The sequence below is a fragment of the Lygodium microphyllum genome, chromosome 21, assembly GCF_053477565.2.
Source record: "Lygodium microphyllum isolate KBCC chromosome 21, Lygodium_microphyllum_v1.1.10, whole genome shotgun sequence".
NCBI lineage: Eukaryota > Viridiplantae > Streptophyta > Polypodiopsida > Schizaeales > Lygodiaceae > Lygodium > Lygodium microphyllum.
The window spans coordinates 75,168,170-75,180,354 of record NC_141155.1 but is presented as its reverse complement, the minus strand read 5'-3'; the positions used below and the strand labels follow the sequence as shown (position 1 = coordinate 75,180,354).

The 12,185-nt window shown below is 41.8% G+C and overlaps 1 protein-coding gene across 5 annotated transcripts in view; it reads left to right on the top strand.

Moving 5' to 3' along the window:
• EGY2 (ethylene-dependent gravitropism-deficient and yellow-green-like 2) overlaps positions 1 to 12,185 on the top strand; it is a 106,762-nt gene that overhangs the window by 39,164 nt on the left and 55,413 nt on the right. For 2 of the 5 annotated variants that reach the window (XM_087661119.1, XM_087661120.1), the window contains one exon: positions 10,201 to 10,300. In XM_087661119.1, the coding sequence (XP_087517245.1) occupies positions 10,201 to 10,300 (100 nt within the window). Of the gene's footprint in view, positions 1 to 10,200; positions 10,301 to 12,185 lie in introns of those variants that run through there. The other 3 variants (XM_087661121.1, XM_087661124.1, XM_087661122.1) reach the window with 3 other exon arrangements.

The following is a 12,185-nucleotide window of genomic DNA, read 5'->3' as shown; positions in this document are numbered from 1 at the left end:
GGTGCTGTGTCTCTTGCCTTTGATTGACACTTGTCTTCAAAGTGGCCGGTTTTCTGACAATGTTCATAATATTGATTTTTCTTCAGTACATTTTGCCACTCGGGTTTTAGAGTAAGTGGGAGTTTGCTAGGGTCTCACTATCGTGAATTTGATTTTGATTTTGGTTTTATTTTTGATTTTTATTGGAGTTTTGATTTTGTTTACCCTTCACTTGTTGCCTCTTCCGAGAAGAAGCAGGGAGAGCTCCCTTTGTAGAGGTCATACTATGAAATTGATTGAATGACCAAGTGTAACAGAGTAATTGAATCTCAAATTCATAGATGTGGGCATAGTTAATTGTGAGATCAACTACTACACGAAATGGAAGTATTTTCTCAATAGCTTGTTAAGAAACAATGTGACTTGATCGTCTGAGGAATGAGGAGCCCCCATGGTAGAAAACTCGGGGAGAAGGTATCGATATTCAGGCAACTTGACTTTCAAGTCATCCCGGCCATTGATTTTAAAGTTTTGGAGCTCACGATCCAAATTGATGCAATGGGTCCTGTCCCGAGCCGCATAATGATTAGTCAAGTGTGCCCAATGCTTAGATGCTAAGTCAAAGTGTTGAGACTACGAATGGAATTCAAGTAATAAACCCTGCATCAACTCGAGAATCTCGGATGCATTTCTAGCTTTTCGTGAGCGGACAATCTTGTATGGAACAAGGGCAGGATTAGGTTGGGGTTCCAACCCCTGTACAATATCCCATAGGTTTTGTGAGTTAAGGACATGTCTCATCAAGTTTGACTAAGTAGTGAAATTTGACTCGTTAAAACGAGTCTTGTCATTAAAGGCATGTTTGGTTAATGAGGAGGAAGAATCATGAGGTGTCAGCTAAGTGGAATAAAATGGATAAGAAGGAGGTGGTGGAAGGGGATAAGGAGGTGGAGGAGGTGGGTAGGGAGAAATAGACTGGACATATCCAATGGGTACTAAATGATGCGGAGGCATTGGAACATGAATGTTTCCATAAAGTGCTGGTGGAGGTGGAGACAATGGGATATGTTAGCTTTGTCCAACTGTCGGTTGGGGCACAACAAAATGACTAGAAGACCTGAAACTAGTCTTCCTTCTCGGAGAGGGTGGTAAAACCTGATCAAGCACTTAATTATAACAATTAACAAATGAACATAAACTAAAATGCACACTTTACGATAACATTCTTAAACATTGGAGACCTTGTTCACTTCAAAATTGGCGTCCTTGTGGTATTTCTTGAATTTGTATTGCTATTGGATGTAGTATACTGAGATTTCTTGATTGTGAGAATAGGAAGAAATTGAAGCTCAGCTTAGAGTTGAGTCGACAATGTAGAGTGTGAGAGCACGACACCCAATGCAATAATCTAAAGTGTAAGGTGTAAGTACAAAGTATAACTCTTAAACCTTAGGGTGGTAAGAGGGCTCACACTTGAAGTGTGTGAAACACGATAAGTGCCCAAAACTGTGTGACATAGGCACATAAAATAAAGGGAATAAATATGGGGGAAAAAATCTCTCCTATGGAGAGTAAAAAGTGCCCTAATGATCTACTGAAGATCACTAACACTCCTCTGTGAGCGTAGGCATGAATGAAACCCAACAAACCCCCCTGGAGTGAAGAGTGATCAAAATACAAGGGTCATCTACCAAAGGAGATCAAATTTAAAGCATTTCGAAATGCTTCAACTTTGTCACGAGGAAGAGCTTTGGTGAAGATGTCTACCACATTACTGGTGGTAGAACAATAGACAAGGATGATATCTTTGACATGTACCCTCGCTTTGACAAAGTGATAATGGATCTCAATGTGTTTCGTGTGTGCATAAAACACTAGGTTTCGTGCCACCGCAATGACACTCTGACTGTCAATGAGCAAAGGATCATGCTTTGTGACAGATACATCCAGATTAGCTAGCAAGTGTCTAAGCCACATGCATTCAAGTGTGGTAGTGAAAGTTGCCTTGTATTCAGCTTCACATGACGATGTGGCAACAGTGGATTGTTTCTTGCTAAGCCAAGAAATGCAAGATGAGCCAAGAAAGAAACAATTGCCACTAGTGGAGTGATGAGAATCATTATCACTGTAAGCATGTAAATGCAGTGATTCCCCCTTGGCGTAAAGCAATCCAAGAGTCCTAGTACCCTGCAAGTAATGGAAAACATGCTTGACAGCTTGCCAATGTGACATGCGTGGTTGATGCATATATCTGCTTAGGGCTGAAACTGCAAACTATATGTCCAGCCTAGTGTTGCATAGGTAGATAACGCATCCAACTGCTGGAGCATATGTGTGTATATCAAACAAGTCATTGTCATCATGCAATGATAACTTTAGTAGTCGAGGTTCCATTGGTGTACAGATTGGCTTGCAGTTCTGTAAGCCATACCTCTCAAAAAGTTTACCAATGTATCTTGACTGTGATAAACCAATGTCTCTAGTATCATTAACAAACTGAATGCCCAAGTAATAGTGCAAAGGCCCCAAATTTGACATCTCAAAAGTTTGCTGTAAATTTTGTTTGAATGTTGAAATTTGATCAGCACGTGTCCTTGTAAGCAAAATATCATCAACATATAGACAAATGACCAACAAGGATCCCCCCTCTTTACATACGTAAAGGGTAGACTCTGATGAGCTGTTTATGAACCCTTGGTTGAGTAAAAAAGCATCAATCTTTGCATACCAAGATTGATGAGCTTGTTTCAAGCCATATAAAGCCTTTTTCAGCTTATAGACCAAGTGTTCGGATCCCTCAATTGCAAAACCAATGGGCTATTGTACATATATTTCTTCATGAAGTTTCCCATGTAAAAATGCAGTCTTTATATCTAGCTGATGCATAGTCCATCCATAATGGGCAGCCAAAGCAACCATAGACCTAATGGTAGTCATGTGGAGAGGTACGAGCAAATGTCTCCTCATAGTCAATGCATTTCTTTTGTGCATAGTCCTTGGCTACAAGCTTGGCTTTATATTTGTCAATGGATCCATTACATTCCTTTTCAGCCTATAGACCCATTTTGTTCCAATGGCTTTCTTCCCAATAGGCAAAGACACTAAATCCCATGTTTGATTCTTTATGATGGAATCAAACTCAGCTTGCATTGCTGCCATCCAATGCACACTATGTTGTGCATCCTCAAAACATTCAAGCTCCTCATCATCAACTGTATGTGCTGCCATAACAAACTCCATGGTATGTGCACCATCATGCATACGAGCTTGCCTTCTAGTACGACCAGCAATAGGAGCGTCCAAATGACTATCTTTCATAGTCTGTAAATACCATCTAGGCATTTGTCTAGCCTCCTAGCTCTTGCTGAATTTCAGTTTTAGCACTTTGCTGAATATTCAGATCAGCCATGGCCTGATTTTCTGCATTACCCAATGGAGCAGCTAGGTGAACGCTAAGTTCACTGGCTGAAACTCCAGCTGAATCACCAAATGAAATGGGTAGCAGCCCTTCAAATACATCACTGGCAGCTTGATATATGTCAAAACTAGCAAGGCAATTATGTGTGCTTGCCATGTCTTGAATAGATGTCCTACCAAAGCATTAAAGAATATCACACCTTTCAAGGCTTGGAACAGCTGGAAACCTTCTACTAGGCATTTTCGTACTTTTGGGTGTCTTGCATATGCACACATTCCCAAGGTACTCAGAAAGAAGTTGGATAATAAGGCTGTTAAATGCATTTTTGTGGGGTACAACAGTGAGAGCAAAGGATATAGATTATACGATCCTGTCTCTAAAAAGGTATTTGTCACTAGGGATGTGGTTTTCGATGAAAAACTATGTGGCAAGCTCTTTGCTTTCAGCATACATTTGGCCATCTTCATGAGTGACCGATTCTTCCTCTTTGCAATCCCATTCTGCTATGGAGTATAATTATGGTGTATTGATGAACAATGCCCTTCTGCTTCAAAAAGGAATTCAGCATAGAGAACATGTATTCCCTCCCTTGGTCTGAACAGAGAGTTTTCATTTGCAGCTAGATTGGTTTTCAACAAGTGCTAGAAAAGCCAAAAATGCATCATACACTTCTGACTTTTTCACTAAAGAGTAGATCCAATAGAAACCAGTAAAGTCATCAATAAAAGTGACGGAATAGTAACGGCTACCCAATGACTTTGTTTGCACAGGGCCACATACATGTGACTGCACAATCTGTAACTTGACAGTGGCTCTAAAAGCAACATCACATGGAAACAAAAATCGATGCATTTTTCCCAAAATACATCCCTCGCATAAGTGCTCAGGAGGTCTCTCCAAGAGAGATAAACCATCAAGCATCTGGGTACGCTGCAAAAGCATCAAGCTACCATAGTTTACATGTCCCATGCGAGCATGCCATAACTCTGCCTGTAACATAGTAGGCGTAAGAGTAGATGCCAAATAGGCCGACTGATCAATTGAAAGAGCATCTAACTTATATAACCCATAACATAGAGTGCGAGTCAAAACCAAAGTCATGTGTTCCTTATCTCTCACCATGCATCTGTCATCATCAAAGGTGACTTGTAAACCACATTGTGCCAAAGAAGAAATAGATAACAAATTCTTCTTTATACTTGGCATAAACAAGGCATCTTGTAAGTGGAGAATAGAGCTATCAATGGCTGTCACAATCTCCCCAATACCTCTAATAGGGTATGATGCATTGTTGGCGCATTGTACAGACTTGCCAACTGGGCTGCAATAATAGAAGTAAACAAATCTAGTGAGATGTGATGTGCCTAGATGCACCATCGTCAAAAAACCATGTGCCTGCATCCTCAGTAGAGCTAAATGCTCTATAAGCCCAAGAAGAGTCATAACTGCATGTGTAAAAACAATAGTCCCTGTCTGCAACAAAGGACGCTGACTCAGTAGCAATGGAAGATGCATCAGAAACAGACATCCCTGACTACTACTCCTTGGCTATTCACTTTCTACACTCAGTGATGTAGTGGCCTGGCTTCTTGCAGTAGTGGCACTTACCCTTCTTGGCTTGCATGCCCCATTGTTTCTTATTGCCCTATGAAGTGCCTAAAGTCCCAGGGATGTGCGGAGCATTCTTTGTTTGGCTGCCCTTGCCCTTCTGTCATCCACACCAGTGTTCTTTCGTGTTTGCTTCTCCTCTAAGAGCAAACTAACCAGTTGAAGGAAAGTAAGTGGCTGTGGTGCAATCCTCATGGTGAGGTTCAAGGCTGTATGAAAGGCCAAGTACGAGGGTGGCAATGAATTCAAGGTAGTAGATATCATCTGTGCATTTGAGTAATACTCATCAACATTCATAAGTTGCTCACTCTAGTCTTGAATTTTATTTAGGTGATCCTGCATAGAATCACCCTCATCCATCTTCACTGTCTCAAAGCTCTTTCTTCAAGAAAGAGATGCGGGTCTCATTCTTTCCAGCAAACATTTGCTCCAAGGTCAGCCAAGCTTCTCGTGAAGAATCTGCAGACCGAATGTGAGGGATAATAGATTGTTGAACTGCCAATGCAATCAACGACAAAGCCTGTGCATCCCGTGTATCCCATGCCTTTTGTGTTGCTGATCTCTGGGGAAGTGGTTGAGATGGAGGAGGCTGAACAAGCTGAGTTACTTGTTGTCCACGTCCTCCTGGAGGAGTAGCAGGAGCCACAACTCCGGGCCTAACTTCTTCACCGCTGACATAATCCCAAAGATTCTTCGCAATTAGTACATTCTTTATCATGAAGGACTGGAGTGAATAGTTGTTACCATCCAACCTATCCTCCTTGGATATGTAAGTAAATACATCCCCTCCCTGATTTGCCATGACAAACAATGCTAATCAAAGAGCAAAAGAGCAATGTTCCAAGGTGGACCAACTTGGAAATCTCAGAATTTCCAAAAATTACAGTAAGTAATTTACTGTAATTAGTGAATTGAAGCACATTGTCAAAACTATCTGAAATGCACGCAGTCCAAGGTGCAATAAATGCTCAGCAACATTGTAGATGCAAAAGCCCCAAATTTTCTTATACCAAAATGCTCAAAATTAGTCTATTTTAGATTGGAGCTGTACTACATGTACCAATGTCTGCACAATACCCAAAAACCCCAAATTTCCTGACTGACTTGCCAAGAAATCTCTGCAGTAATCATGTCCCAGACACGTATTGAAGTTGATAGTGCTTGCTTGGGCAAAAGCTCCTTCCCCAGAAGTGAATCTAAATTAAAAATTGAAAAAAAAAACGTTTTACCTCCAGTTCTGAGATGTGGATGCGGACCTGGCGGTGTAGGTAGCAGTTGGAGGTCAAGCTAGAGGCGGTGGGTGCAGTTGGTAGTCGAGCTGTAGGTGGGAGGCTGCAGCAGGCAGATAGTGGGCAAGCTAGGCCAGGCCAAGCAATGTAGAACAGGGCCAGAGTGCAGAAGGGAAGCTACAGGCGGGGCAGCAGGCGCATGCAGGTGGCGGTGGCCCACTGAGATTGGCAGTGTGTGGGGTGCAGGTTGCGCTTGTGGCGCAGATGGCGGACTGTGTGGCGCAGGCAGCAGTCGTGTGCTGGTGGCAGGCGACTTTGGAGCAGGCGGGTGCAGGTCACGGGCGGCGCCCAGGTTGCAGGCAGGAAGGGCAGTCGGGCCAGGTGTTGGTCAAGGCGCAGGAACAGGTTGAGGTGCAGGGGCAGGTGGGCACAGGGACCCAATGCAGACAGGGTTGGCTGACTGGGTGGGAGCTGGGCGGCTCCTGCTGAAGGGGTGCTGGCTGACTGAGCGGGAGCTGGGTGGCTCCTGTTGAAGGGGCGCTGGGGGTAGATTTGGTACTGCCTGGCGGAGCAGACTGGCTGGAGACACCTGTTGCCTAAATGCCAATGCCTGTCAAGCAGAGAGAACAGCATCGGCAAGAATCTCTTGCGGTCGCAACAAGGCTCTATAAAAGTTAACAGTCATCCGAATACTGTAGGCAGGATCAGTCACCATATCACCTTTCCCATCCTTTAAGCACACATTGTTTTCCTAGGCATATTTCTGATGCAGACGAGCAAAAAATTGATGAGTTTGACAATTGTTACCATGTAAAGCTTTAGCTCTGGCCAACAGTTTGTATTTTGCATATTCCTCTTCCTGAAGAGATTGGACCTTGCCTTTCAGCCATTCAATGCATGTGAGCAAGTCATCATTTGAATCCCCAGACTGACAGAGAGACAAGGAATGAGCTAATAAGGATTGAGCATGCTGCAATTCAGCTCGAAACAAGGAAGCATGCTGAATACCATATTGTCAAGATAACGTTCGTGCATTATCCCTGAAAACCCCCCATGCTCCCATCCTTGTAGATAGGACCTTGGAGCTAAAAGAGGCTATTAGTTGCTGAAGACCTTCCAAAAACTGATTTTGCTGCAAAAAAGATTGATTAAACCGAAGAGGCAAATGGGCAAGGAGAGCCTTAAATGCCCGAACAGGTCTGTGACTCATTTCCAGGAATCTCCTCTATGATGTCAACGGACTTGGTTCTTTCGGATATTGCTGCTCCTTGGCTGGCGATTGTTCGCTCTACTCCAACTATTCCTTCTGTGTGATCTGTTAGTACTATTCATGTAATAGGTTGTTCTGAGAGCTTGTAGGCCTAATGTAAATATTTGTTACACAGAGAGTGAGAGAGACAAAGTATGCTGACTTGATGGTCTGATGTAATAGAAAGTAAGAGATATAGAGAGAATGTTGACCTAATGGTCTGATGTAAATATTCACTATCTAATTCAATTATCTTCATGAAAAAAAAGAGAAGGTTCATGTACTGGAAATCCCAAAGTTGGCCTCTACATGTTAGACTAAAAGTGGCTCAAAGTATTATGATTACTATGATCTCGTTCTTTTTGCCTTTGCTTCCTTGGACTAAGAAGTCCATTTTGGATTTGGTTCAGCCTATTAGATTTATGCTTTGGAGAAAGAAAGGCAATCATTTGGGGCAGGTATGGATCTCCTGGCAGCATGTGACGACTCTGGAAAGGATGGGGGGTGCAGCTTTGCTGGATGTTAATTTGCATATGGCCGCTTTGAGGCTATCCCTGTTGCAGAGTCTATGTATTCACTGTCATCCTTGGTTAGATATTGCCAAATTCTTCATAGAAAAGACTGGCATCTCTCATGGTAGCACGGTTATTCATGCTTCCTAGTGGCATGCACTTAACTCTACGAGGCCTATAAAGGTCTCCCAGTCTTTTCTCCTTTCTCATTTGATAGCTTCTTGGCAGGAGATGCTTCGTTTTGCAATTTGGCGTCCTTCGGATATTCGTAAGGAGGAAAATGCGATGCAAGGAGAGATACTGGCTTCCCAAGGTTGTTGGATTGGCCACAAAAAGATTTGCAGCGAGACAAGTTTAATCAGATGGCTAGGTTGGGGTTGAAGACAGTCCGTGATGGTATTATTGCTAGGTAGCCGTCTTTATTCTTTTAGGGGTATTCGTTAGTACTTTAGGGTGCCTTGTGGATACAGGGACATTTGGTCACCCATATAGGACAATCTTTAGAGGTTCTCTCCTTTGCCTGCATATCAGCCATTGGATCCTTGGCGTGATTCGATGTTTGTGCTTCCTGATGATTTTGAGAAAAGGTTAGCTAATTAGATATATCATTAGATGGTGAAAGCCAAGAGATGGGTCATGGGGAAAGTGAATAGGTTATGGCATCGTAGGGACAGTAAAAAGAAGTGGCGGGAAAGATTTATCCAGCTTTGGAAGTCTAAGGTCCCATATCAGGGAAAAGTGCTCATGTGGCGGCGGCTCATTGGGGGTCTTCCAACGGGAGAAGTGCTCCGTGCTTGTAAGATCTCTGTTGGGCGCGGTGTTTTCTGCACTACGTTTGATGAGACATTGCTTTACCTCTTTGTCTCTTGCTCTCTCTCTCTCTCTCTCTCTCTCTCTCTCGTTCACTTTTCGCTGTGAGTGTGTGCATGTATAGCTAAGCTCCTACCTAACAGTTGCAAAGTTTTGGTCTTGAGGACTAGCACTTCCCTATACATGAGTGTCAGCTGTTGTTTACAACATCACTCCAAGGGGGATTTGTTACCATATTTTGGTAGTGATGTGTGTGAACACACTTAGGATTGTTTGTGCGTTTTTACCCTCACTACAAGTTTCCCCCGGCTTTGAATATATGCCCATTCATTGTATGGCAAACATATTTTTGTAAATCCTCTACATTGATACTTCTAACAACATTTTGTGTCTTGTGCTCTTAGGCTACTTCTTCTCCAAGTTGTGTGTGTGCATTTGCAATCTTAAATCCAATAGGGTCTACATGTGTGGATCTAGTATCTTGCATATCTTTTTCCTTATCCTTATACTTCTCAACTAATTCGACCAATGGGGTCACATGAATTCGTAGCGTCCATCCTTTGCACGAAAACATACAATTGCATTTCTATGTTATCCACCTGACACATTAAATTTCATGTTGTTCGCTAGTAGCAAAATAGTCTTCCCAATTTTCTTTAAATGCCGTAGCCCCATCAATTTTTGGTTCTAGATCCTTTGCACTCGTGTTGGTTCACTCCTAACCTTCATGATCGTGCAATTGTATTTTCTTTTCTTTTCTTTTCCTTTTGATTGAAATAATGACATTGGAATTGAAAAAGAAAGAAAACTTGAATTCATGAGCTAAACAACACACTTCCCTTTAATTTTTTGATAGCTTTGTGAAAATTCAGCATGCTCTCATCCAGTACATGTGCCAAATCTGACTTGAAATAGATCCAAAAAGTCTAAATCCGCATTGCTCCTTTGCAAAACCGATTTGAATAGCAATATTAGTGAGTTTTGCATTCTCTGCTGGAGTTTGGGGAGGACATTCAGAGCTTTGGTTTTTATAGGTGGAGGTGGTTGCTATTCCAATTCATGGGAGGGAAATATATCAAGAAGCTTTGACCGTGCTTATATTTATTGATGCTGCTTAAAATATTTCCTCTTCCTTCCCACTTTTTGTCTCTTCTCTTGCGCATGTGCACGTCTAGCCATGTACCTTCTAGGAGTTCTTTGTTTGATTGTCGCCCTTGTGATGTAATAGTGGGTTACATAGATTTTGGTGCGGATCTAAGGTTCATATTCAAAATTGGGCTACAAAATGAGGTGCACACAAAGTGGATTCTTGTACGATTCATTTTTTGGGTAAAAAAGTAAAACTACAAAGTGTAGTTAACTAAGAAGGTTTTTACATGCGCTGTTTGGTTTTAGGTTCACAAGGCTACAACTTCCAAGGAATAAAGCATGTGTGGTGAGGGCCTCATCAGAAGATGCAAATGATACAACTGAGGAGAATGGTTTAAAGAGAGAGGTGACCTTCAATGTCATTATGCTTTTTTAATATGATGACAATTTTTCATTTGCTCATTTATGGCAATAATACTGGATTGGTCCTTTTCTATAAGTGACACACCATGTAAAGAGCTATTAAGTGACAAAACTCTGACCTAGGTGTTTTAAACTGTTATGTGCATTTGCACTTTACTATGTGCTGTTTACATTTTGGTGTGAAAGCATTTGGTGAGTGGTGAGCATCGTGTGGCCTTCAATATGAGTGTTAGTAATTTGAGACCTTGTTATCCTGAAATGCATAAACATTATGTATTATCTTAGCCAACCTATGTTTTAGGTTCTCTATTAGAAAAATACTGTCACATGATGGAATATTTGTTAAAGTCGGTGCCACTCACTAATTCTGAACTACATAGTTCCACTTTTTTTAACTTTGTTACTTGTGACTTTAGCAAAGCACCCTACTTTATTGGACATCATAGTAGGATGTGATACCAGGAAAATTACAAATTTTTTTAAGGCTTTCCCACTTCTCTATACTAGTAGTGGAAATCATAGTAGCACATGAGCCTTGGCAAGTTATAGATTTGTTAAAGATGTTCCTACTTCTCTACATTACACAATTTTCACTGATGCGATCTTTTTGGCTTTAAAAACATGTCATTTACATTTCATATACATGTACTCACATGTGCACGCAACACACATGCAAAGGGGGCACCAATCTCCGACATTGTGAAGAAACAACAACAACCATTCCCACCAAAACAACCCAGAACCCTTTGTCGATGGTAGCACAGGCAAGTCAGTAGCTGTGATGGGTGTCCAGAGCCCTCTTGTGTGCTCAAAATTCTGTAAAGTGTAGGGAAAATACTTGAGAAGCCCTAATCTTCATCTGATGTGCCTAACATGGACACTGCTGTCACACACAAAGGATAGAGAGAGTGCCAAAGTTCCCATTGTCCTTGCTAGACTTCGGTGGAAGCTCACAACCAGGAGATGGACATAGAGAAATACAGAATATGACATGTCTGTTAGCAGAAAAGTGCTCCAAATCTCCAATTATGCTTCTGAATTTGTCGTCATTTTTTCAGCCACGACTGGGGCAATCGACTGAATTTTGGCTCTGAAAAGCATAGAGATGCAACATAGGCAATTGTATCAATAGTAATCAAGTCATTAGGTTAGTATATTTGGCGTAACGAGAAGAAGAATAAAGCGGGCAGTTTATCGTGCAGCCCATGAAGGTGATTTTATTTCAGCTATGGTGAAGGCAGCTGAATGAGCCTATGTTGCCATTAACTAGAGTAGCCTCCAAGCTCAGTTGATAGGGTGTAAGATGGAAAAGGATAGGTTGTCATGTTGGGTTAGGTATTTAAAATAAGAAATAGGATAGGTTTACAGTAAACATTAGATTCCAAATTTGAAAACCTAACCATAAAGGGTCTACCCACAAGAAGGGTTAGTTCTGTTGAGCTAAAAAAGGCATTATAAACTGATTAGTGCTTAATTACAACCCCCAAACTCAAAATTACCAATCTTCCATTAAAAAGAAATGCAATCCTAGAGAGTGTCTATCTCCCGTAAGACAAACCCTAAATTGGGAGGACCCATCCATTTACAAGTAGACAAGCTATCCACTAGTCAGTCTTAATCCTGTTTTGCAAATTCATGGGGCTTGTCTCTACTGTCCACACTCTGTCCATGGGGGATATTGTAGTTTGAGCTGCTGTCTACACCTTGCGCTTGCTGTCCAGTCTCTCTGCTCTTGTTGGCAACTGGTTTCAGCCTGCTGTCAACTCCTTAACTGCTGCCTTTATTGTTGCTGATCACTCCACAACTTGTGTTTGACTCAGATCTGCTGTTGCTAGCCTACCATGTCATCAGCTGTACATGTGTTTACT